Below are 25,533 nucleotides of genomic sequence, written 5' to 3'. Positions count from 1 at the left end.
AAGGTGGTCTCTACGAGGGATTTGTGCTCCCGGAAACAACAATATTATTAGAAATAAAGAAACAAAGGCTCAGAGAAGTGAAACAACTTGTCCAGCTAATAAATGGCAGAGATAGAAGTTGATAGTATGTTGGGTTTCAGACTGCATGTCTTTGCACTAAACCACACTACTCAACCACTGTTTCCTGCCACAGAGCATAAATGAGCAACTTCAGCTGCAGCTCTGGCAGTGGCTTTTTTCATTTGCGCATTTGTTTGTTTGTTTTATCTTTAAAGGACTTTATTGTCCAGGACAGGTTTAGATTCACAGAAAAATTAAAAAGATATTACAGAGAGTTCCCATAAATCTCATACCCAGTTTCCCCTCTAACACTTTCCATTAGTGTAACACATGTTATAATTAATGGACCAGTATTGATATATCAACTAACATCAACCAACGTCCACCGTTCATTTGCGTTTCCTTAGTTTTTACCTTCTGGCATTTTTCTGAGCCAAGATCCCCTCCAGAATTCCACATGACCTTTGGTGGTCACATGGCATTGAGTTTGGGAGTAGCTGACTCACACAGAGGTCGGGATGGTGGACTTCATGCAGAGGACAGACTCACGGATGTGAGCCAACTCCAACGAAAACTTACTTCTGCAGGTTTTTCCGTCTTCACGGAGTACATATCCTTCAAAGCACTGGCACACAAAAGAGTCTTCGCTGTTTACACATGAATGTTCACAACCATGGTCCCCCAGAGCACAAGGGTCCAATTCTGAGAACCCAGGTGGAATTAGAAAAACAGAAGAAGAAAATGATTCAGATGTCAGTAGCTTATTCAATCCTAAATGACAGTTCGGACACCTTAAATTCAAACAGTATCTAATTTCAGAGTACACATTTTAAAATAGAAAGCATGCCTACGAGGAAAATTTTTAATATGTAAAGAACATTTAAATTAAAGAATATCATCTTCTTCATAGGAAAAACGAAGAAAAGACCTGAAAAGACAATTTACAAAAGGAAAGCTACAAATGGCCTTACTAGAAAATAAGTTCAACTTCATTGGTTATCATATAATGTAGATAACGTATCTACATGTCTCCTTAGATGTGCGTGTATGTGTCACTCTTAGGTAATCCATTCACTTAGTTAACAATATTTCATGAGTCCCTACTCTGGGAGTCAGGCACTCTTCTAGGCTCCGGAGATACAACAATGAATAAAACAAAATGTCTCTCCTGTGAAGCTTACATTTGGCAGCAGGGGTGGGAGGGAAGAGCAGGGAAGACAATAGACGAATACATGTCAGATGGGGAAAGTGCTTTGAAAGAGTAAGAGCAGGCGAAGGGGGATGCGGTGCGCCTGCCGGGTGGGCCATGGGAGGCACTTGTCATTTTACGCGCTGCAGTCAGATGAACTGGCACTGAGCAGAGGCCTGAAGAAAGAGATGAGTGAGTGTGGCCTCTCTGGGAAAGAACAGCCCCCCCAAGAAAGGATCTGCACACTGCTGCAGAGGCAGCAGCATGTTTGGCATGTTTCAGGAAAGACACAGAGACCAGCGTGACCCAAGCAACAGGACCCTGGCAGGGACTGATCAGAGGCAGATCACATGGGATTTGCAGGCAGTGGTTGAATCTAAGTGAGAAAGGGTCACGGGTGAGGGGGTGGGGGTGTTGAGCAATAGAGTGACATAATCTGATCTGCTTTCATTTTAAAGGGACTGCTGTGCACAGAGTCGGGCCTGGGATGTAGCACAGGAGCTAGAGGAAACCAGCTGCAACAATCCCGGCGGCCCAGACCCGGCTGGCGAGAAGTGGCCAGACGGAGGCCCTATTTTGAAGGTAGAGACTACAAGGTTTGCTGATGGGTTGACATGCACTGAAGTTATTAAAGCTCGGAAGAGTATAATCACTTTTATAATCAAGCACAGACGATACACTTTAAGGCATCTGTGCAGTATTTTGTTTTGGAAGAGAGTCCTGAGACACACCCTATGGGTTAGTTAAGGCACCGTGGTTATTGTCATTCCCAGCGAGGGAAATTAAGGTTAATGGCTTGCCAAGAGCAACTGCTAATAAGTGATAGGACCAGGCTAAAAATGTAATCTTCTGACACCGAATCCTCTGTTTTCCCCAACTTCACTGCAGGGCTCCTTTCTAAGGCAGCAATTTTCAGCCAGTGCACCGCAAGGATTTTTAAAACATCCAACACCTGACTATTTAGTCCGGGGCACTGGCCTCTTTTTCCCTTCAATAGACAAATAAAAGAAAGACAACAGCCAACACAACAACAGCTGTCCAGTGTGAATGAATCAAAATTATACCTGTTTTTTTGTCAGATCGGCCACAAATAGAACATATTTTTTTGGTGGACTGCAGAATGTTAGTGATTAGTTTATGTGTGCCATGAGATGAAAAAGGTTGAAAATTGTTGTTGTAAGGTAAGCTTGCAAATACGAAGGAAATTTTGTCTGTCTCCGTTGAGCAGAAGCACCGCCAAAAGTCTGGAGCAATGGGAACGTGTGATGGTAATTGGAATTATACCTGCAGAGGAGACTGGAAGGGAGTTGGTTCCCCTCCCCCAACCCTCTGTCTGCTCTGAAAAGGACTTACTTCTCTCGGCACAGTCTAGAGTCATTATTAATGCAGAGAGCATTTCCTCACATAGTCTTGAGTGGAAATATAGTTGCACGATCCACAGTACGACTGCTGGCTGGCTGGGGAGGTGAGCATTTTTTCCCCGCCATGAATTTATATTAAGAGTACTCAATTTTCCAAGGTAATAAAAGAGCCATAACTCTCTCAGGCCAGCCTCGTCAAGCCAGAGTCCAGGCAAGACCTTTTCTTTCTAGAGCCTGCCCCATACCCCGTGCAGTCCTCTCAGCTCCAGCTCAGCCTTTCATCTTGAAGAGTGGGTGAGTCTCCTCACACAGACTCTGAGGGCCACTGACACCCAGGCGTTCCGGACCCACAGTGGTCGGAGTCTGACTTGGCCGAAAGGCACTGCTTTCTTTAGGAACCCGTGGAGCCCAAAGTCGCAGTCCCTAGGGGCGTGTCTTCACCCTTGGCGGCAGATTATCCCCGAGTTCCCAGCCCACTTTCCGAGTTCTCCTGGGCTTTCACATTAGTAGCTGTTTGGAAATTTTGTTGCATGCATGCTTTAAAAGCATGTGGAGAGTTTAGTTTTTAACCTTTCTCCTCCTCCCCGACTCAGACTGTCTGATCAAGAGAGTAGCACAGAGATGAGGTCTCGCCTCAGCATGGACTTACTGTCTGCACACAACAGGCCCTTGGTAAGTACCCACTGAGTAAAAGGAAACGTTTCCTCAGTTTTCCACTCTGAAAAGTGAGGGTGACTAGAGCCCCATCCTGGGGTTTTTGTGCAGATGTTTTAACTGAAAACCAGTGCAGTGTGGATTCTGGGGTCAGTGGGCTCCTCACTCTCTCCCACATACCAGCCTTGCTGGGGGCACAATTCCCATTTGTTCAGCAAAATGTCCAGTTTCAGCATGTCGGGGATGTTCTGGATCACTCATAGATTCAAAAGCCACACATGGGAAACTAGAGAATGCCAAAGCTGTACTGTCGTTAACTTCCTGACCACAAGGTCTAGTGGCTTTCTACTTGCCAAGTCTGGAAACCAACCTAGAGCCAGCTTCTCCCCAGAGCCAAAGGTACTCCCCTCAAGGAAAGTACTTCAGTGGGTCCCTAACAGGCAAACAGAGCCACCCTCCCTGACTATCATGGGGTGCCTTGCCTGGGGAGAACTGCGGGCACCCAGCGAGGAGTTCATTCATTGAGTAAGTGTCTATGGGGCACTAACTCTGTGCCAGGCACTGTACTTTCGGTCTGAGAGGGATCTTGGAGATTAACTGGTCCAATCTTTTTGTTTCAGAGTTGAGAAAACTGGTGGCCAGAAAGAGGAAGTCACTTTTCCAAGGTCCCTTAACCTGCAGAGGCGACCTGTGTCAGCTGTGCTGGTGTAGAGGAGTGATTAGCTCACAAATCTATCACCTCTGTGTTCCCTGGTCCATTGCACCCAGTGGTCCTCCTAGGTCGGCAGAGTCTGCTCAGGCAGGCTGGTGGATTCTCAGAAGACAAGTTAAAATAGTTTTCTCAAGGGAGGCCAGGCCTCCAAGTAGTTTAGTGTAACTCTGCGTGCTAGTGATCTGTTCCACCTGCGTCTCCCAGAGCATCCGTCACTGGTCTCCCTCATGCACTCAAAACTCAGTACTCAGTACTCTCTGGACCCTGGGCTTCCGTGTGCTGTTTCCTGTGCCTGGGAAGAGCTCCCCACTCCATCTTAGTCCATGGGTGCCGTAATGCAATACCACACACTGGGTGGTTTCTACAGCAAAAATGTATTGATTGCGGTTTGGAGGCAGGAAGTCTAAAATCTGGTTGCCCCTATGGTTGGGTGAGGGCTCCCTTGCAGGTCTCGGACGTCTAGTTGTACCCTCACATGATAGAAAAGACTGGGGAGCATTGTGGGGTCTCTTTCATAAAGGCACAAATCTCATTTGTGGGGACCCAACACTCATGACCTAATCACCTCCCAGTGGCCCCACATCCTAATACTACAACCTTTGGGTGGTTAGGATTCCAGCATAGATCTTGCAGGCCAGGGGCAGGAGGAAGGGAGAATGGGCTTCACTGCAGATGCTACAGCACCCAAGGGGCCTGCAGGGCTATGGAGTAACAGTGCCAATTAGTCTATGCTTCAGAGAACCTTCTGGAAGGTAAGTGAAGGGTTCTTCAGGCCGCCTGCTATAAAAGCTCCAGGAGAAGGCTGACTTTGCCAAGGGCCAAGGACACCCTTATCTGCTGAGCCAGGCCTGGGTGACCGCTGGCGGGCCCATCCATAGTCCAGCAGGTTTTTCCAAAAAGGTGCAGTCACATCAGCAGGATCTTTGTCATCTGGCCTAGAGCTGGGAAACACACACCCCAACCCCCAGTTAACTATGGCCATACTGAAAACAGCCCATGATTACAGGGCAGGGCAGCCAGGCTGAGTCACCCTGGGGCAGACAGGAAGCCTTCAGTTAGGGGAAAGCTCAATGCATAGGTATCAGCTGGTGTCTCTTAGGTACCACCGTTCCCTGAGGATAATAAGTCTAACCCATCTGGTCATCTCATGAGTTTTTATATAGTCACAACAATATATTCGACACACAAGTCACAATTCACTCCTAATGGCACTGTTGACCATTTACTCATATGGATGATGTCATTGTACCATCAGTTACAAACACACTTTAAATGAGAAAATGGACAACATTTAAAAGTGCCAGGGGCATAATCCAGATGTGGACCTGGGTAAGGAGGGAGAGGGGGCATGCGATTTTAAGGAAAAGCAGCAGCATTTGTTTGGAGGGGTTGCAAGAATTTCTTTAGAAGGCCTGCAACCCTCTTCAGAGTCAGCTCTTGGTGATCACAGTAAGAGGGAAGAAAGAAGGGCGTGAATAATCTAAGATGGTGGGGAATTAAAACAAACCAGTAAAAAACCATGCATCTGGCTTTGGCACACTGTCAGATGTCCTTGCAATTCGACACACCCATCCTCTCTCTGCACCCCAGTGCCCACACCCGCCTGCTGGCCAGGAGGCAGCTGGGCAGGCAGCCATACACAAGCATTAAAATGGATAATCCACTTGCCAAGACTCAAGAATCTGTCTCTAAGTAGGGAAACATTTCTCACAGGCTGCACAATTAGGGAGGCACACCCAGCTGGGCAGCCGGCTCACCTGGCCATAAGAACGGGCCAAATAAAAAAGTGGATGAATTAGGTTGTGGTCACAATTGTATCAGTGGTCAAGGAACGTGATCCTATAAACCTCAAAAGACCGACAGGATAGGGAAGGTAAATTATAGTGTTCTTCCTCCATTTCTCATCCCCTCTCTCAAAATGACTTTTTAAAAAGTCTTTATCTTGGAAGTGGAATTGCTGGGCAGAAAATAGCATATTTCTCAATGAAAGAGAAAGATGTAGGAGGTTTTTGTTTGTTTTGGGTTTAAATTAATGGAGGCTGAAGTTGGGACCAGATGCAAGAAGTATGTACCCAGGAAACATCACTGCCAACCTCACCATCTGAAGCCAGATGATCGCGATGGAGGGAGGGAAGGTTTCCCAGGAGCCTCCCTTCTCCCAGAACTGCCTTTGGAGTCACACGGACCAGAGCCTGAACCTACTTCATAACGGCTGGTAACCGCAGGCTCTTTACTTAGTCTGAGCCACAGTTTCCTCGCCGCAGGGTGGGAATTCCATGGGGTTGCAGGACCTGGAGGAGGCCCGCACTAGCTTGAAGTCAGCAGTCAGTACGGGGTCCACAGGGCTATTACTGTGTGACCCTGGCTGGTTACCGCTTTCGGCCAGATTGAGGGGTTAAAGAAATGAGAGCTAAGAAATGGGGCTCTCTACCCAGCCTCAAAGCGACAGTGAGGCAGGCTGTGGAAATAGGAAAAGCCACCTTTGGTGCTGGAAAGGGAAGCTAAGGGTGGGTTGGGGGGCAGCAGCACCTGGGGTCTCACATCGCAGAGAAAGGTTTTTCCGCACATTGACTCTTGCCAGCGACAGACACCTGGGGAGCAAAGCTCGGGAACTACCTGTCCGCCAGCGCACCTCTCCTGGGACCGCCCATCACCCAGGGATCGCCCGTGCCGAGGCCCGCTTGTCGCCAGACCTGAGAACACTCACTGGCACAGGTCTTCCCATCACTGCGGAGCACATGGCCCTCGGGGCACTGACAGGCAAAGGATGTGTCGGTGTTGACGCAGGCGTATTCGCAACCATGGTCACTCAGCAAGCAATAATCAGCCCCTGTAAAACCCAACAGCCGGGCAAGGAGGTCGGCGAGGCCTCTGGGTTTTCCGCCCGCCCCGCCCCCAAGCCTGCCGTCACGGGGACGTCCCATGATCTAGAGGGCAGAGGAGACAGGGGCAGGCGCACTGTCCTCCGCAGGCCTCACGCTGCTCACTCCTGCAAACCTCTCCCCGCCAGAGGAGCGGGGAGGGGGACTCACGGGAGCAGGTCTTGAGGTCCTCATTGATGAGGAAGCCTTCCGAACACTGGCAGACGAAGGACTCCTCTGTGTTGAGACACAGCTGCTCACAGCCATGGTCCTGCTCCGCGCAGTGATCCACCCCTGCGGTTGTCACATGAAAACAGAAAAGAGTAACAGGAGGGGGCATGCTCACCAGCCACGGGGCATCCCATACAAATCCCCAAAGGAGCCCCTGAGGACCCCTCTCACTTTATTCTACCCTGTGTGGCTGGCCTCTCTAGAATATGTCTTGTTTGTTTCTCTTCCCATGTCTTTGAAGAGTAAAGCACCCACAGCTCCTGAGCAGGCCTTACTGACTGCAGCCTTCTTTGCAGGGTGGGCCTTCGCACCGCAATCAAGTGCTCAGGGCAATGCTGAGAGCAGGTGCAAACCCCATCTCGCGGGGAGGAAAGTGAGGCTCAGGAAGGTCAAGCTGCCTGCCCAAAGCCACACCGCTGACAGAGTCGCTGACAGCTGACAGAGTCGCTGACAGAGCTGCGCTGAAGAATGAGCTTTCTGTCATCAAACTGCTTGGGATCAAATCCCACTCCACCACTTCCTGGCCATGGGATGCTGGGCAGTCACTTGGCCCCTTTGCCACTGTTTCCTGATGAGAAATGGGATGATGATGGAGTTGATACATGTAAAGTCCTCAGAGTAGTCGCTGACGCACAGACACTCCTTAATGAATACTTATTAGTACTATTATTGAGTAGTGTTGAGTAAGAATTAATTTTACAGTTTCATTTCTATCTGAAAATGAAAAAGAAGGTTTTTTCCCCCATAACCAGGACAGCCAGATTCAGAAAACGAGCCAAAGCCCAGGCCTGCATGTGTGGCTGCCCCTGGCACACCCGCACCGCACAGCTGGCACCCCGGGCAGTGGGCACTGAAGGACGGTGCCCGCACAGCTGCGTGAGCAGCTCCCGCAGACGGCCCTGCAGGCTGTCTCCCAGAGACTGGACAGACACTGGAGGCCTGTGCAGGGCGAGCACGTGGACTTCTTTGACTCCCACAGGGCCTGGCACTGATGCCTTCTGGAACATCCCACTGGTGGATGTGCCTTCTGCAAACATCTGCAGGATTTTAGGAGTCAGAGACCTGTATTTACATCCTGGTTCCACCATTTACCAGTCATGTGTCCCCAAGAAAGCTACTTAATCTTTTTGTGCCACAGTTTGTGCATCTTACTTTTTTAATTTTTTTTTTTTTTTTTACTTTTGATTTTAGAGATGGGGAAGGGAGGGGGAAAGAGAAACATCAGTTGGTTGCCTTCCTTTCAAGCCTAACCCTAACCCACAAACCTAGGCATATGCCCTGACCGGGAATTGAACTGGCAATCTATTGGTTTGCGGGATGGTGCCCAATCAACTGAGCCACACTGCCTGGAGTTTCTCCATCTTCAAATAGGGATAAGAATGTAGATGCCTCCTAAGGCTGTTGTGAGGAAAAAACGAGTGAATGCCTGGAAAACGCTCACAGCGGTGCTGCCCAGATAAAATGCCCAGAAGGGCTTGCTGTCTTATGGCTTGGGGCTCCCTGAGCCCCCAAGGGGAATAGGGTACAATGGCTTTCTCAGGGGCCTCCTAGGAAGAAGTGGCTTGGTTTATACTTTCTTGAAGCTGACTAGGTGGTCTTTTAATTAGATTCTAGAGAGAAAAAATGGCCCATCTCTTTGTCCTCTCTTCTGAGCTCTCTAGGTCCCCCAAGGCATGCTGGCAGGGAGAGGCAGGCCGCAGTCCCCAGGGCTTTCATGGGCTCAGCCAGGTTGTGCCCAGCCTGCCCTGCTCCTGGAAGATGGCAGAATGTACTCAGATCTTTCTTCACCAGGGTATCTCCTTGCCATGTGGAAGACCTCCTGCTCCCCACTCACGTCTCATGAGGAGACTCAGAGACATCCAGACGCAAATGCCATGGCAGGGCCAACCATCTGGTTCAAAAGTTCTCTGACCTCTGAGATCAGTCCTTAGAAAGCCTAAGGGAGGCACTTTGTTCCCTCTGAAGACTAAAGGGGCACAAGTTTTCCTGAGGACTCTGCTCTGTACCTAATACTTCATCTGTAAAATTTCCCCTCCTGGCAGTTTAAGGTCCAAATGCTGAACAGCTGCACTGTTCTCGTTCACAGTCTATCTCTGTCCCCAAAGCTAGAGCAGATGTGCGGCTTGCTGGGTGGAAAGGCACACAAAGGGCCCCTTCTTTGCTGGCGGGTGACCAAGCCCCTCTCCCCGCACCGGGGTCACAGGCACCCACTGCAGTACTCAGGCACCCCCACCCCTGCTGGCCTGAACCAGTGCAGACTGGGCCTCATAAAAAAGGATGGCGTCGTCCAGCTGGCAAAGCCTGCAAGTTTCCATGCGTTTACGTCACCCAATGGAGCTTTGTTGTGCTTCTTACAAAAGAAAATTAAGGAAAGGCTTCACAGAAAGTCCCATGTGTCTTAGCTCCACCCGCAGATTAGCTCTGTGGTAGCCCAAGTGCTTTCCAAGCTTTGTCCCTTCCCCTCTCTTGTCCCAAGCTGGGGCCAGCACTCGTGGCTCTCCCAGGCTCTATGATAATAATGAACTATTATCTGTAACTGTATATTTTCTCTGTGCCAGGCACAGTGCCAAGAGATTGAAATGCTCCTGATTATTCCCCTTAACAACTCTAGATCAGTCCTATTACTATCTTCACTTTTTTAAACAGATGGAGAAATCAGAGCTTGACAAAATGAAGTAACTGCTCTTGGTCACACGTCTAGTACGTGGTTGAACTTGGACTTGGTTTCAGGATGGTCCGACTCAATCAGTGCTCTCAAGAGCACTGATTAATATTTATTGAGTGCTTATTACATGTTTATCAGCATTTTTCTAAGTGTTTTATATGTATTGATTATTTTAATCCTCCCAATGCAATCTATGAGGTAGGTAGCATTAACAGTCCCATTTTATGGATGGCAAAACTGAGGCAGGGCAGGTTAAGTCTCTTAGACCCTCAGGCCCACAGGAAACCCAGGAACATCAGAAGCAGTGGGCTGCTGGCGAGCTTGGGGGCCTCGCAGGGCCCCCTTCCCTCCAGTCAGCATTACCACCCCTGGGCACACTTACGGCTGCAGGTCTTGCCGTTGGGGTCCAGGGTGTAGCCTCGGTGGCAGCGACAGTAGTAGCCCTCCTCTGTGTTGACACATTCGTGCTCACAGCCTGGTTTCTTCAGCGCACAGTAGTTAATCCCTGAGGGGAAAACGGGCAGATCCTGCTTCAGGCTCTGGGCTTCTCCAGGGCTGTGAGGTCAGCCCCTCACAGGAAAGAGTCAGTAAATCAGGCGTTTGATAAAACACAGGGAAAACAGCTCCCGCTCTCCCAAGCTTAGCTGAAGGAGAACCTGGTCTCCGGAGTGTACCCCTTGTTTCCGCAGCATGGGTCCTTCCCCCTTGGATGGCTGAAAAGCTGAAAAATGGGCTGAGGGCCACAGTCCCCAGCCTCATCCCTTCCAAGAAAGTTGGAGACGCTGAGAAAATCCAGGAGTCTCTTCTTCCAATTAAACTGATCACTAGTACTCCAAAGCACGTAGGGAGCTGCCATCTGCTGTGGCATCTGACAGTGACATCGGACGGCCCAAAGCAGAATGAACAAAAGCTGATCTTGCAAGATAACCAGCTACTTAGGAGGGACAGGAAATGGCAGTTACATTAAGAAGGGTCCAAATACATAAGTTTGCTCGGAGTGAGACCACAATAGTATCCCTATCAAGAGCCTGAGAAAGGTCCATCTCAGATGCTGCCCAGGTTGTTGTAGTTTTTCCTACGGTAATATCCACCCCATCCAAGCTACTTAGCAATATAGTTGTCTAGCAGCCAATTAGCGGTTTCATTTCCTGGTAGAAAGTGCTAACACAAGGCCTCACACAAAGCAGGTTATGGGAGAGATGGAGAATGGTAAACAGGAACCAAATGAGCTTATGGAGAGCTTTCATGAGACTGGTGTTGGGGAAAAAGTTCTCTACCACTCTCAATGGCTGGTCTGGGTCAGTTTAACTGCACTGTTCTTTTTTCCTGGGGATGTGACAGACACTCTTGGTTGCCTTGGCAACCATCATTACCTGTCTTCTCGGGACCAGAACCCTGATCCTCATGAATCATGGCTGGTCTAAGCCAGACCAGCAGCCATGTGCTCCGCTGACGGTAATTGATCTATGAGTCATAATGAGCCCTAATTCTAGCCAATGAGACATCAGAAGTTTATTGGGGCCCCTAGGAAAAATTTTCTTTCCTGAAAAGACAAAGATGTATAAAGAGAAACGGTCTTTTCTATCCTCTTTCCTTTCTGTCTTTGGGTCTCGTAGTGTGAGGTCATGATGCTTGGAGCTATGGCAGCTGTTTTATAACCGCAAGATGACAAGTGTGAGGATGAAAAGACAACACACTTTAGCAGAGCAAAGGGACAGAAAGAGTCTGGGTTCTTGATAACATCGCTGAGCCAGCCCTGGGACCAACCACCTCTGCATCTGTTAGGGAAAAGTAAATGTCCTTAATTGGCTTCAGACCCATGCTACAACGTGGATGAACCTTGAAGATATTATGCTAAGTGAAATAAACCAGTCACAAAAGGACAGGTATTCCACTTATTTGAGGTACCTAGAATAGGCAAATTGATGGAGCAGAAAATAGAACAGTGGCTGCCAGGGACTGAGGGGAGAGAGGAACAGGGCGTTACTGTTCAATGGGCACAGAGTTTCAGTCTGGGGAGAGGAGGGCGCCCTGAAGGTGGAAGGCGGTGATGGTCCCACAATAATGTAAATTACTTAATGCCACTGAACCGTGCCATTTAAAATGGTTGCAATGGTAAGTGCAATGATAAATTTTGTTCTGTATATTTTACCACAATTTTTAAAGTGCTGGCATTGTCTTTAAGAAAGACATACACACAAAATAAACTGAAAAACATCTAGATTCTTAAAGAGGTTATTACTCAGTTATTTGGCAAACAGCAGTTCAAAAATGACTGCAGAGCTTTGATTTCTTTACACACTTGAGGCACATTTCTTTATGTAGCTCTACTTAGATATTCATTGGCTTATTTATTCATTCACTCTGTTTTTATTGAGCAGCTACTATGCACCCCATATCTAGCTCAGTCTCATCACTAACTGTGAAGTGCTACACAAGGGCCAGGCTAGGGTGTAGCTCTATCTGGTAAAGCCCCTGTGAGGTCAGATGGTAGAACTGTCAGGGAACAAGTTAAACAGCGCTTAGAAGATGGAGACCACACTGAAAAGGTAAGACAAAAACATGAAAGATCAGTGATCCTAGGGAATGAATTATGATGCCAGCTGAGTGGCACAGGTACTTCTGAAAAAATTGGGCGAGCTACCAAATGTTAAAGCAGGAAGTCATGTTCCTTTGATTTAGGAAATCCAGGTACTGATAAGTAAAGCAGTCTGTCCACGGTCACATGGCCAGTATGAGTGACACTGCCAAGATCAGCTCTCACAGGTCCCGACTCAGACTGATCTGTGGACCCCACCCTGGGCCTTCAGAGTGTGAGGTCTTCAGCCACAGGGAGCACCAGTGTAAGCAATCCTGGAGCGCACCCACATCTGACTCCCGGGGTCCCAGCAAGAAAGCCAGGCCAGTCCTGGTGTCTGCGCTTCGCACGGCCGCCTGAACGGTATATGCCTTAAATCGATGAGAGCGCTTTTCAGAAAAAGAAATTGTGCCCGGATGAGGAGGATGAATGAATCTTGGCCAAGGGTCTTTTCTTCAGTAGGATTCTGCCTGAACTCCACAACCCCCGCCCCCATTTAATTGGATGACATCAAATTCCTTTGAAAAATAGATTTATTAGATTTGAAAATAGCCCCCATCCATTAACCGCCTATGAAATGTAAATGCTGTACTCCCAGCTCGAGATCTATAATGCTCTTGAGATCCTCAGGCTCCTAATAACAAACTCAAGATTTGAAACCAAATTTCTTTGCTATCCTCTTCCATGTAATGCTCCACAGAGACAGTGAGCACTCGCTTTCATTAACAGCCCTCTACCAGGACAGACTGAGTGCAAACATTAAGTCAGGGGCTGGGTCAGCAGCGAAAGACTGGAAAACGTAACCATGAGGCAGGATGTTGGGAGAAGGGCTGATGAGGCCACCAGGTTTCAGGAACAAATTCCATTTTCCTTGGATGAAAAAGTAGGGCGCCTGGCTAAAGAGGAAATGGAGCTATAATTGCTGGATCTATAGGGTGGGGCAAAAGTAGGTTTACAGTTATTTGTAGGGAAAATATTAATTAATTAATTAAGTAACCCATAGTAATGCAAGAATAAACTCTGTGTTTCGTGTACTCACCCATGTAAACCCACATTGCACGAGTCTGTATATACATGAGCATTAGGGACTCTGGACTGGGCTGAGGTCTGCCAACAAGCCCACCTGTGAACTGATCTGTGGTGGTCAAACTACTCTTGGACGGTCTCTTTCTCTCCACTCGCCCTTCTGTTCTTCGCCTCCCTCCTCCCTTGATAATGATGTGTGCACCGCCTCAGACCCTTCTCTCATTCCAAGTGCCTCCCAGGTAGGATGTGGAGGGCGTGGAGGGAATCTTAGATGAATGGTATGAGACACAGAGCTTCACTCCACTGATGGCCACATGCCTGACTTGTTTCCTTTTCCCTCCATTAGTAACACAGTGAAGCTTGCAGCAACACAATGAGTGTCTGAGTTTAACCAGATCTAATTATTCCCCACATAAGAGTTTTTGGTCCACAAATGTGAGTCCACCTGTGAATGATTTTCCCTAGGTGTAGTCAGCCACGGATACATTCACCACTAAAAAAAAAGATGTGACTAGCAGAGAGGAGTGGCCAGGCCAGAAAATTTGGCCCTCTAACATATTGTGTGCATGTGCAGTCTAATGGAAAATGCTCCATCTAATTGTTTCTACATTCTGAATGCTCTCAGGTAAAATGCCCGTTTAACGTTTGGGTGTTTCCAGGGTTTGCACCCAGGCAAGACAATGCAGTTACTTTCTGCAAAAGAAGCTTAGTTTCAAAATGTGGACTCTGCAACCATCTACCAGTGTGCAAGGCTTAACACTTACTAGAGTGAGTGTGTAAGTCAATATATGCTGTCAGCAGAATGTGGCTTCTCTGGATTCGGTTATGTACAAAGCACCAGGAGGGGGTACGTGAAAGAGCCCATGCGATTACACACCCCTACACGGGAGCACCCGGGAACTCTGTGCGCCATGCTGTCAGGAGAACGAGAACAGTTCAGAGTGTCTAAGTGTAGACTGACTATAAGAATACTTTTTGAAAAAATTCACAACTTGCATGACTTAAAAAGGTTATCTTTCCAACAAGATTGAGCAATTCCAATAATAATCGTGATGTCTCCAGAATGACAAATCTCAGAGAAATCTATGTACTCATTCATTCATTTAATAAATACTGTGTCACACCTACATGTGCCAAAACTTTGAGTTGTTGAGGATTCAATGAGAAAATGATAAAACTCCTTGTCCGTGTAGACTTTTCACTCTAGTGGTCTCTCAGGGATGGGCTGCTTTAGAGATCCCATTTGGGTCCCATGCTCTAGGTCCCCAGACAGGCTCCTTGAAGTGCCAGATGACAGGCATTTGAGTCACTCAGCATGTCCTTGATATCATCCCCCTGACATCATATACCCTTGAAGGTTGTGGGGCTGCCCAGTCTTATTTTTTTCGTTCCTTCATATCAAAGAGGATAGAGCTGCAATTTCCCCTTCTTAGCAGATACCGACTGTCTTATCTTGTAGGACTGGAAGAGGCTGGCTCCTTTACCTCCTGTCTTTGGAGCCTTTTCTTTCTCAAAGTCCCAAATACACGTTGTTGGGTTAAGAAGGAGGGAGCGTGCACCCTCATTTCAGACAGAGTTTCAGCTGGGGCCTCGGCATTGCTAAATGAACCCAAAGGGCAGGTCCAGTCTATTCAATTTCTAAAAGTTACCCCCATCACAGGATCACGTGACACAGACATAGAATAAAGGGCAGGATAATGTTAAGACCCAGAAATGCTGCGCACAACTATGCCTTGTTTGAGATTTGCAAGGAAAAGGAAAACTTGTGGGGCATTTAGCGGAGCAAGCCCTTTTCCAACACCCAGGACAACTTACTTCTGCAGGTTTTCTTATCTGGATTCAGGGTAAAGCCTTTTAGGCAGCGGCAGGAATAGGAATCATCTGTGTTAACACACTCGTGCTGACATCCATGACTACGTGAGGCACAGTAGTCTATCTCTGGAAAGAAAGAAAAAAACATATTAATAGCGAACAAAGCAATAAATCTAGCATAGGGAAACTGAAGGATATTCATCTTAACTTTCCCTAAACAAACAAAATCCTGTGACCTCAAACACTAATACCACAAAGAGATACAAAGAGATCTTTCTATGAAGCCATTTCAATGTTTAGGGATAGGGCATCTTGGAAGAGAATTTTCTTGACATGTTACAAAATATTTACACAACAAAACAATTTATGAAGATGCTGTCCTTGTTTTGGTTCATGTACAAGCCCCTAAAATGAAAGAGTGGGACTGGTGTCGTTTTGCTATGTTATAGGCTGAGGAAGGAGAGTTCGGTGAACGTTTCATGGAATTTATGCAATTGAAACAATGACATCTTCCCATAGCAAACTCCAAACCACTTAATTGCTCAAACACAGAGCCAACAAATAGGATACAAAACCACATCCTGGGAAAAAAGAAGGCTCCATCCATATTCTAGGCGTGAAAGGCATAGATACTCTGGATGCAAAACACTTCCCTTCTTACAGCTGCACCTAGACAGGGTCATTCATCTCCAGGTTTCATAATCAGAGAATGTGACTTCTAGGTGCACATTAATTTAAATCAAAGTATTCAGAGAAAAGTTTACATGGAATTTTTTATTATGGGGTTTTACTTATATAAGTATTTTTTAGATGTGGGAAGAGACCATTCTATTACATTTAAGTTGTGATCAAAGCATTTTGCTATAGTGGAACCTGGATGCATTGCTTGAAATTGCTTGAAATAAGTGGCCACTGGCAGGGTCTTAAAAGAAGTCTTTTTGATCTGATGAGGATTTTTATTGTTTTATGGAACATGTGAACTAGGTATATCATTTTCATATGAAGAATGTGGTATAAATGAGTTTTTCAAGCCCGTACTAAAGTCAACAAAGTAAAAGAAAGGCATAGAATGTTCTTTATTTTTAAAATTCTCACTCGAGGATATGTTTATTGATTTTTAGAGAGGGAGGAAGTAGGGGAGGGGAGAGAAATATTGATGTGAGAGAGAAACATCTATTGGTTGCCTCCTGTACAGGCCCCAACTGGGGATTGAACCTGCAACCTAGGTATGTGCCCTGACCAAAAACCACAACCTTTTGGTGTACGGGATGATTCTCCAATCAACTGAGCCATCCAGCCAGAGCTTTAAAGGAAAAACGTTGAGAGGATGCCAATTCTTCCTAACTTAAAGTCATAGAAATTTTAAACACATACAAAATGGATAGAATTGTATAATGAATCCATATACATATCACTCAGCTTCAAGAAAATCAATCTATGGCTGACCTGGTTTCATCTATACTCCCATCGCCACATTAAGATTTTATAGCACTTTGAAGCAAACCCCAGATGTATTATAGTTTTGTCCATAAATATTTCATAATGTCCTTAAAAAACTGGAACTCTTAAAAATATAGGTAAGATACCATAATCAGGTATAAAGGTATTTTAAAACCTTTATATTTGAAAACTATTTCAAACTTACAGAAAGTCACAAACATAAAAACACAAGTATGTGAATATAAGAAACACCTATATAGAAAGTCACCAACATAAAAATACAAGTATGTGAATACAAGAAATACCCATATTCATCTACTGTTAACATTTCACCCCATTTTCTTTATCATTTGCTCATCTCTCTGAACTATTTGAGGGTAAGTTACATACATTATGGTCCTTTTCCCTTAAATACAGTGTGTGCTTTCCAAGAAGAAGGATATTCTCTTAAATAACCACATATAGCTATATACTTCATAAATTCACATTGACACAATACTTTTATTTAATCTACTGTATATATTCTAGTCTTGTCAGTTGATCTAATGTTTTTTATAGCAATTTTCATCCTCTAGTACAGGATCCAATAGTATAGGGTCAGAGATTATATTTAGTTTTCATATATGCCTTGCCTTCTCTAATCTACAATCATGCTGTCTAGTGAGGCCATTTAAATTAAAAGGGAGGGAGGTGGGAGTGGGAGGGGCAGGGGAAAGTGGTGGCAGGAAAATGGAGACACATGGATTTGAACAATAAAAAAATAAATTAAAATGGGTTAAAATTAAATAAAATAAAAACTCAGTTCCTTACTTGTACTCGCCATATGTCAAGTGCTCAAAATAGTCACAGTCTTGACTGTTGCATTGTGCATATAAAGAACATCCATCATCACAGAGTGTTCTGTTCAATAGCAATAGTCTAGAACATTCCCAAAGCCTCTCTTTGGGTTTCATGACATTAACGTTTTAGTAATACAGTCACCCCTACATGCTTTTTGTTTTATGGAGGTTCAATTGACAGAAAACAGACTGTACTTATTTAAGATGAACAATTTGATGAGTTTGGACATATGTACGCTCCCATGAAATCACCTCCACAACCAAGATAACAAATTTAGGTATTACTCTCAAAAGTTTCCTTCTGTCCCTTTCTAAATCATTCTTCCACATTCCCTCTGGCCCCAAATGACTATTCATTTTCTGTCGAGATAAATTAGTTTGTGTTTTCTAGAATTTATAAAAATTGAATCATATAGGATGTATGGTCTGCTTCTTTTATTCATCATTATTTTGAGATTCATGCCTGCTTATGTATATGTCAAAAGTTTGTCCCTTTTTATTGTGGAGTAGTATTTCATTGTATGGATATACCACAATTTGTTTATCCATTCACCTGCTGGTAGGATTTGAGTTGTTTCCAGTTCGGGGCTATCACAAATAAAGCAGCTAGGAACATTCATGTATGAGTCTTTGAGTAGACATATGCTTTCATATAAAAAAAAGTATTATTAAGATTTATTTCACCTTTTCTTTTTACTTTATTTTTTAATTTATTTATTTTTAGAGAGAGAGGAAGGGAGGGAGAAGGAGAGAGAGATAAACATCAATGTATGGTTGCCTCTTGAACACCCCCTTACTGGGGACCTGGCCCACAACCCAAGCATGAGCCCTGACTGGGAATCGAACCAGTGACCCTTTGGTCCTCAGGCTGTCACTCAATCCACTGAGCCACAGCAGCCAGGGCTGCTCTAATTTTTCTTGAGTAAACATCTAGGAGTAGAATGGCTGGTCGTCGGGCAGATGTATGCTTAAATTCTGAAAGGTTCCAATAAGCAGTTCATGACAGCTCCAGTTGTACCATGTTTTCACCAACACTTGGTCATTTTAGCCATCCTGGTGGTGTATAGTGCTTATCTTATTGTGGTTTTATTTTCCATTTCCCTAATGACTAAGGCTGTTAAATATGTTTTCATTTGCTTATTTGCTATCTCTGTATCTTCTTTGGTGAAGTGTCTGCTCAGATCTTTTGCCTGCTTTTATTGGGTTGTTTGTCTACTTAATAAATTTTAAGAGTTCTTTATATATTCTAAGTATAAATCCTTTGCTGGATATAGCTTGCAAATATTCTTCCTTTTAATTTGAGTCATAGTATTTTTTTAAGAACAAAAGTTTTAATTTTCATGAAGTTTAGTTCATTTGTTTTATATTTTTTATAGTTTGTGTTTTTTGTGTCTTATTTAAGACATCTTTTTCAAACCCAGAGTCACCAAGATATTCTCCTATGGTTTTTTCTGGAATTCTTATAGTTTTTACTCTCACATTTAAGTTTAAAATCCATTTCAAGTTAATTTTTGTATGTTGTGTGAGGTAAGGGTCAAGTTACTTTATTTTTTTATGGCAATCCAATTGTGGCAGCACTATTTATTGAGGATATTACCCTTTCCCTCTTGAATTGCCTTGGCACCTTGGTTGAAAATCACTTCACCATATATGTGTGGCTCTATTCCTGGGCTCTGTTCTGTTCCATTGATCTATGTGTCCATCTTTATACCAATAATACAGTGTCTTGACTACTGTTGCTTTATCATTAGTCTTAAAAATCAAGCAGCTTAAGCGTTCTAACTTTGCTTATGTTTTTCAAAATTTATTTGACTATTTTAGTTCTTTGCACTTCCACATATATTTGGGAATCAGCTTGTCAATTTCTAAAACAGCATGCTAGGGTTATGGGAAATATTGCTTTGATCTATAGACTAATTTCAGTGTGCAAGTCTTTCACATCTCATCAAATTTATCACTAGGTATTACATATTTTTGATGTTATTATAATTAGTATTTTTAATTTTAGTTTTTTATTTGCCAGTGAACATTTATAAAAATAGTTGATTTTTGTACATTGACCTTGTACCCTGCAACCTTGCTAAATTCACTTAATAGTTCTAGTAGCTTTTTTGTATATTCCATTGGATTTTCTCCATAGACAATCATGTTTTCTGTTAATAAAGATGGTTTTAATTATTCCTTTCCAATCTTGATTTCATTTCTTTCTTTTTATTTCTTGCCTATTAGAATGACTAGAACCTCTAGTATAATACTAAACAGAAGTGGTGAGAGTGGGTATCCTGTTTTGTTCCTGATCTTGTAAGGAAAGCATTCTGTTTCATTATTAAGTATCATGTTAACTGATGTTTTTTTTCATTGATGTGCTTTACTATTCTACTTTGCTAAGAAGTCTTTTTTTTAGTTATAAATGGATGCAGATCCTGTCCAATGTTCTTTCTTTATCTGTTTTGATAGACTGATCATATGGTTTCTGTTCCTTAGTATGTTAATATTGTGCATTATATTGATCAAGTGTTCAATGTTAAACCAACTTTGAATTCCTGGGATAAATATACTTGGTCATGATGTATTATTCACTTTTTATATTGTGGGATGTGATTACTAAAATACTTAAATAACTTTTCTATGTATTTCATGGGGGATATTTATGTGCAGTTTTCTTTTATGTTGTTTTCTGGTTTTGGTATTATGATAATGCTGGCCTCATAGAATAAGCTGAGAAATGTTCCCCCATCTTCAATTTTTGGAAGAAGTTGTGTGAAAAACTGGCATTAGTTCTTGCTCAAATGTTTGATAGAACTTACCAGTTAAACCAACTAGGCCTGGAGTTTTCTTTGTGGGAAGTCTTATAAGTACAGGTTCAATTTATTTTAATAGACAGATGACATAATTCTTCTTGAGTTAACTTTAGTCATTTGCATCTTTCAAGGAATTTGCCCACTTAATCTGTTGCTGATGTTATTGGCATAAATTTATTCATTATTTTTCCTCATTATTCTTTAAACATTTATAGGATCTGTAGTGATGTCCACTCTCTCATTTGTGACGTTGGTAATTTGTATTTTCTCCTTTTAGTCCCTTGACCACTCTAGCTAGAGGTTCATCAATTATATTTATTAAAAAAAAAACAAAACCACCTTTTGTTTTTATCAGTTTTCTCTATTGGTTTTATGTTTCCTATTTCTTTTATTTCAATTCAGATAAATTTATTGTTTCTTTTGAATGTCTAATAATTATATGAAAAAATATTAACCTGACTGTTCATTCATTCATGATACATTTTTATATGTATATAAAATGAATAACTGGTCTTTGAGTATCTAACATGGGCCAAGCACTGGGATCAGCAATGAGCTAAAAGGTTCAGTCCTTTGCCTCATGGAGCTTATAGGAGTCACTTATAGTCTCTTATATTGATTGTTCATTAACCAAATAACAACACCAACAAATATATATTTATAAATTGGATATACAAATACATAATTTTATGGAGAAAAGGTAATTAAAGACATTAACAAAACAAAGCAACAAGAAAGATTTTCTCCTAGCAAGTTAGCAAAATTTTTTTAAAATTGCTTTTTCAAAATATTTATGGTAGACTATAAATTGGTGCAAAGTTTTTGGAAAATATTTTTGTAATCTACATCAAAAGCCTTAAAAATGTTAATAGTCTTTGAATCAATAGATTTCTCAAAAGAATGTTCCTAAGAAAATGAATAGAAATGTGAAGATATATGTGCAAAGATATTTATCACAAATACAATCTGAACAGCCTAAAAAACTGTTGAACAAATTGTGATACATACTTATGATAGAATATTATGCAGGTATTAAAATATTTTATAAAGCTTAAATGACATGTAAAAATGCTCATGATTTAATGTTATACTATGTGATCTAAACTCTATAAAATATATTCATATGTATAAAAATAGAGAAAAATATAGCAAACTGATTTAACAATGGTTACCTCTGGAGGTGAGGTTACAGATAACTTCATTTTATACAATTTATGTCTATACTATCCAATTTTCTACAATAAGCATATATTACTTTGGTAATATAATTAAAAGTATTAAAAATAAAAATACACATTCATAATTGTGAAACTAGTTGCCATGGAAAATGGCAGAAATAACACAGAAAAAAGAACACTATGGGAGGCACCCAGTAATTTGGAAAAGAAAATACTCAGGGAACATTGTTGGGAATAACAGGTAAACCTTCAGATCTCTGTATCCAAAACACGAAATACAGGCCACAAACAAAGTCATTTTAGAATCTCTATATAGGAGAGTGATTATGAGCTTATAGGTATTGCTAGAATCTGGGGAGATAGGAAGCAAAATTATGAGTATGAGAGAGCAGCCTACATGTTCTATGGACCACAATGCCTGCATCACAGTCTCGCTCTATTTTACTCATACAGACTTCTTGCTGTCTGTCCCTCAGCTTTGCCAGGTCTCACGGTTCTTGCCTCAGGGGTGTTGCACTGGTACTGTGTTTCCTCTGCCTCAAAGGTCTCCTCTCTCCCTTCCCTCCTTTAAGTCTTTGATTAAATGTCACTTTCTTGCTGAGATGGGCATTCTACTCTTACTCTGTTCCAAGAGAATGTAAGCTCCATAAGGACAGAGGTATTCGGTCTGTTTTATTTACTGCTTTATGTCATTTCTACAATAGTATCGGGCATACAGTAGGTGCTCAACAAAGATTTGTTGAGTGAATAAATGGTCATTGGCATTAATCTTAATAGAGTATTTTGTATGGTTTAGATGAGTAAACATTGTCCACCAAATACCAGTTGAGGGTTCACTAAGAGTGGAAGACAGGTCTCATGCCTTCCTTGAGGTTTCTTCCCACCAGGCTATTTAAAAACCTCCCTTTAGAAGGACCTCAGTTCAGCAATCCGCATCTTGTGGGTTCAGACATTCGGCCACTTACAAACTTAACCAATAATTATCCTTCCATCCAGCACACATTTCTCTATCTGGTCCACAGGACCTCTCACTGTTAATCGGTCAAATGCCTATTAAAGTCTAGATAGTTGCTGCCATATTTTCCACACCTGTCTACTCTACTAAATGAAATAAAGTTATTCTGATATGTCTCATTCTTAGTGACCAAGAAAATGTGAGAAGTTTAATTTGTACCGTAGGTCTCTAAGTACAAAGAAGCAGTTATCAACTCAGCTTAAGGAATCATTTTCTAAGAGTCAGAGCTGTTCAAAGTGCAATGCCAATGGGGTGTAGTGAGTGGCCTGTTAGGGGGGTTATTCAAGTGCAGGCTGGAAGTGCATGATGGAAATATTGTAGGATGGGTGGTTGAGCTAGAACTAGGTTGAACTTTAAGTCCCTCTCCAAGTGAGAGCCTTTAATTCATGCACACACGTCTCATGTGTGACATATTACAAGCTGAAGGAAGACAGTGGTAGCCTGCAAGTTAATGGTGAGTTGGCTAGGAAATCCAAAGGCCAACACATTCTAGTTTTTCTATTGTTAATTAGGTATTAAATTATTTCCTTTTTCTGTGTTTAACTTTTAATGCAAGTACAAATATTCACTTAGTACTTTAGCGTGAGGCATTCCTTTTTGAAAAATAAGAATGGGAACATCCACCAAGTTATCAGTGGCGTCTGAAAACTAATGGGTATAATGATCTCAAAGTCAGTAAATAATAAATAGCAGCATGAAAAATATGATGTCTACAAATGCCTTTAATCATCATCAGGTGATTAAGCATTAGACATAAAAGCCACAGTCTCCTTGATACCAAAGACACAAATCCCTGTCCAGTGGGCAGAAGTCCTTTATCTTTCCCATGAAAAGGCCCTGAACATCCATGTGAGAATGTTCTCATGCCTGCTTCAGGAGTCGTGGTTTCGAATTCGACCTCATAAAGTATTGCCACCATATGTTCCAGCAATTCCACTCCTGGATATATACCCAAAAGAACTGAAAGTGGGGCCTGGACTGCATGACTTGTACACCCATGTTCCCAGCAGCATTAGTCACAACCGTCAAAAGGTGGAAGCAACCAAGCGTCCATTGGCTGTTGAATGGATAAACAAAATGTCATATGTACATAGAATGGAATATTAGTCAGCCTCAAAAATAAAGGAAATTCTGACACACGCTGTAACATAGATGAACCCTGAAGATACTGTGCTGGGTGAAATAAGACAGTCAAAATATGACACATATTGTATGATTCTATTTATATGAGGTACAGAGAGTGGTCAAATTCATAGAGTCAGAAAATAGAATGGTGGTTGCCAGGAGCAGGGAAAGGAGAGGGGAAGGGAGAGTTATTATTTAATGGGCACAGAGTCTTAGTTTAGGGAAATAAAAAAGTCCTGGAGCTGAATGGTGATAATGGTTGCACAACAACGTGAATGTCCTTAAGGCCACTGAACAGTACATTTTAAAAATTACAGTGGTAAATGTTATGTTACGTATATTTTACCACAATAAAAAAAAGCCTTGCCACATTTTGCAAACTGATGGTACTGTACCTACATGGTTCTATCCTTTCCCCTCCAGAAAATATTCATATACATTTGGGTGGGTTGTTTTAGGGTAAGGAAGTGATATAAAAGGTGATGCTCTTTTGGACATTACTTACATATTTTAAATGAAATTTTTGGGGGGAACATAAAACTCTATTATGTACATTTTGGCTTAATCATAAATTAATCATGCTCAGTATGTTACGCTGACTAGCCTGACATTTCATTAGACAACATCTGCACACTTACTAATTGGATTAGCTTTCAAATATACTTTTAGGTAAAAATAGAGACTGAAATTTAAGAAACTAAGGATCTTTTGTTATTTTTTTCAAGTTTATGAGAAGTGAGAAACTTTTTAAAAATGTATCTTTTAACATCGCAGCAGCAGCCAGGCTGACTTGGCTGGAAACTGTTGTGGCATCACGTTTATCACTAACAGGATGTCTGCCTTGATTCTGAGCTTCAACCTCCATCCCGTCTTTCCGTCCTTTTACTTGGTCCCCACCGGGATCTGGAGCACTGTCAAGTGTCTTGGTTCTTACAATCGGCTTTTGCTTTATTTCTTACTCCCACGGCTTTCCAAGTAGTCCAGTGTCTCCTTTCTCTTACCTGTCCCCTCCTGAGGTCTGGCTCCCTGCCCTGCTTCCAAACGTGGTGGGAAGGGGGTCCTTCTTCTAAGGGACACGTCTCCCTGGTGCTGCCCACCCAGGCCTCTCTGAGTGCCCGGGACTCGTCTCTGCCCACGCAGCAGGGTGGCCCGTGTCCGGGTCTTCACTCTGCGCCCGAGACTGCTGAGCCGCTGGGCTGCAACGGCTCATCCGGGACTCCTCGCAGCGGGAGCAGCCCCGCCCCTGACTCCCAGCCAGACCTCTTCTCCGGCCCCCACCCTGTAGTATCTACTCCCAGGGTCCCCTGGCCTGCACCGTCTTGGGGCTTGTAATTCTCCACATCCCAAGAGATTCTGGGGTAGGAGACATGTGGGCCAGAGTGTGGGGGTGATGGTGAGTGCGGGGGACTGGGGCGGGAGGAGGAGATCAGGTGGCCTCAGCCAGGGAAGGAATCTGTCCAGGCAGGAAGGAGACTGGACAGGGCGTGTGCTTTCCTCCACGCAGCATCCCCACCTGTTCTGGTCCTGCCGGCCCCTTCCTTCCCTTAGCTCCTGTTGGGGGTCTCGCCTACATCACACTGAGAGCCGTCAGTTGTTCAGCATTGTGTGTGGTGACCGAGCTGCTGTGTGACTTGTGTCCCCAACCAGCTTCCAGTGGAAGCCTGGGGCTGAGTCTTTGATTTTTTAATGCACAGTTAAACTTAGCTCAGGCTCATGGTATATGCTCAATAAGTACCAATTTAAAGTCTTTGAAGCCAGTATCATCCCTTAAAAGAATCCGCTTGGCACCAGGCAATTTGCTAAATGGTTTCTATGGACTAGCTCATTTAGTCTTCAAGACAATGCTATGAAGTAGGCAATGTTATCATCTTCTATTACAGTTGAGGAAACTGAGGCGTAAGATCATCCAATGAAAAGAGTGGAGCTGGGATTTGAACTAAGGCCCGGGCTGCCCCTTTGGTGGAGAGAACTGACTCATCAGACCAG

At 43.4% G+C, this 25,533-nt stretch overlaps 1 protein-coding gene across 1 annotated transcript in view; it reads right to left on the bottom strand.

Annotated features, from left to right (window-relative positions):
• MATN2 (matrilin 2) overlaps positions 1 to 25,533 on the bottom strand; it is a 123,516-nt gene that overhangs the window by 15,573 nt on the left and 82,410 nt on the right. The window contains exons 7-11 of the mRNA XM_054590306.1: positions 15,153 to 15,275; positions 10,116 to 10,238; positions 7,009 to 7,131; positions 6,684 to 6,806; positions 640 to 762 (exon numbers count right to left, since the gene is read on the bottom strand). Coding sequence (XP_054446281.1) covers positions 640 to 762; positions 6,684 to 6,806; positions 7,009 to 7,131; positions 10,116 to 10,238; positions 15,153 to 15,275 — 615 coding nt within the window. The remainder of the gene's footprint in view (positions 1 to 639; positions 763 to 6,683; positions 6,807 to 7,008; positions 7,132 to 10,115; positions 10,239 to 15,152; positions 15,276 to 25,533) is intronic.

This window comes from Pteronotus mesoamericanus, unplaced genomic scaffold (assembly GCF_021234165.1).
Source record: "Pteronotus mesoamericanus isolate MK-2021 breed Mesoamerican mustached bat unplaced genomic scaffold, CSHL_Meso_final scaffold_174, whole genome shotgun sequence".
Taxonomy (NCBI): domain Eukaryota; kingdom Metazoa; phylum Chordata; class Mammalia; order Chiroptera; family Mormoopidae; genus Pteronotus; species Pteronotus mesoamericanus.
The sequence above is the reverse complement of the archived record's forward strand: the minus strand, read 5'-3'. Positions and strand labels throughout refer to the sequence as shown.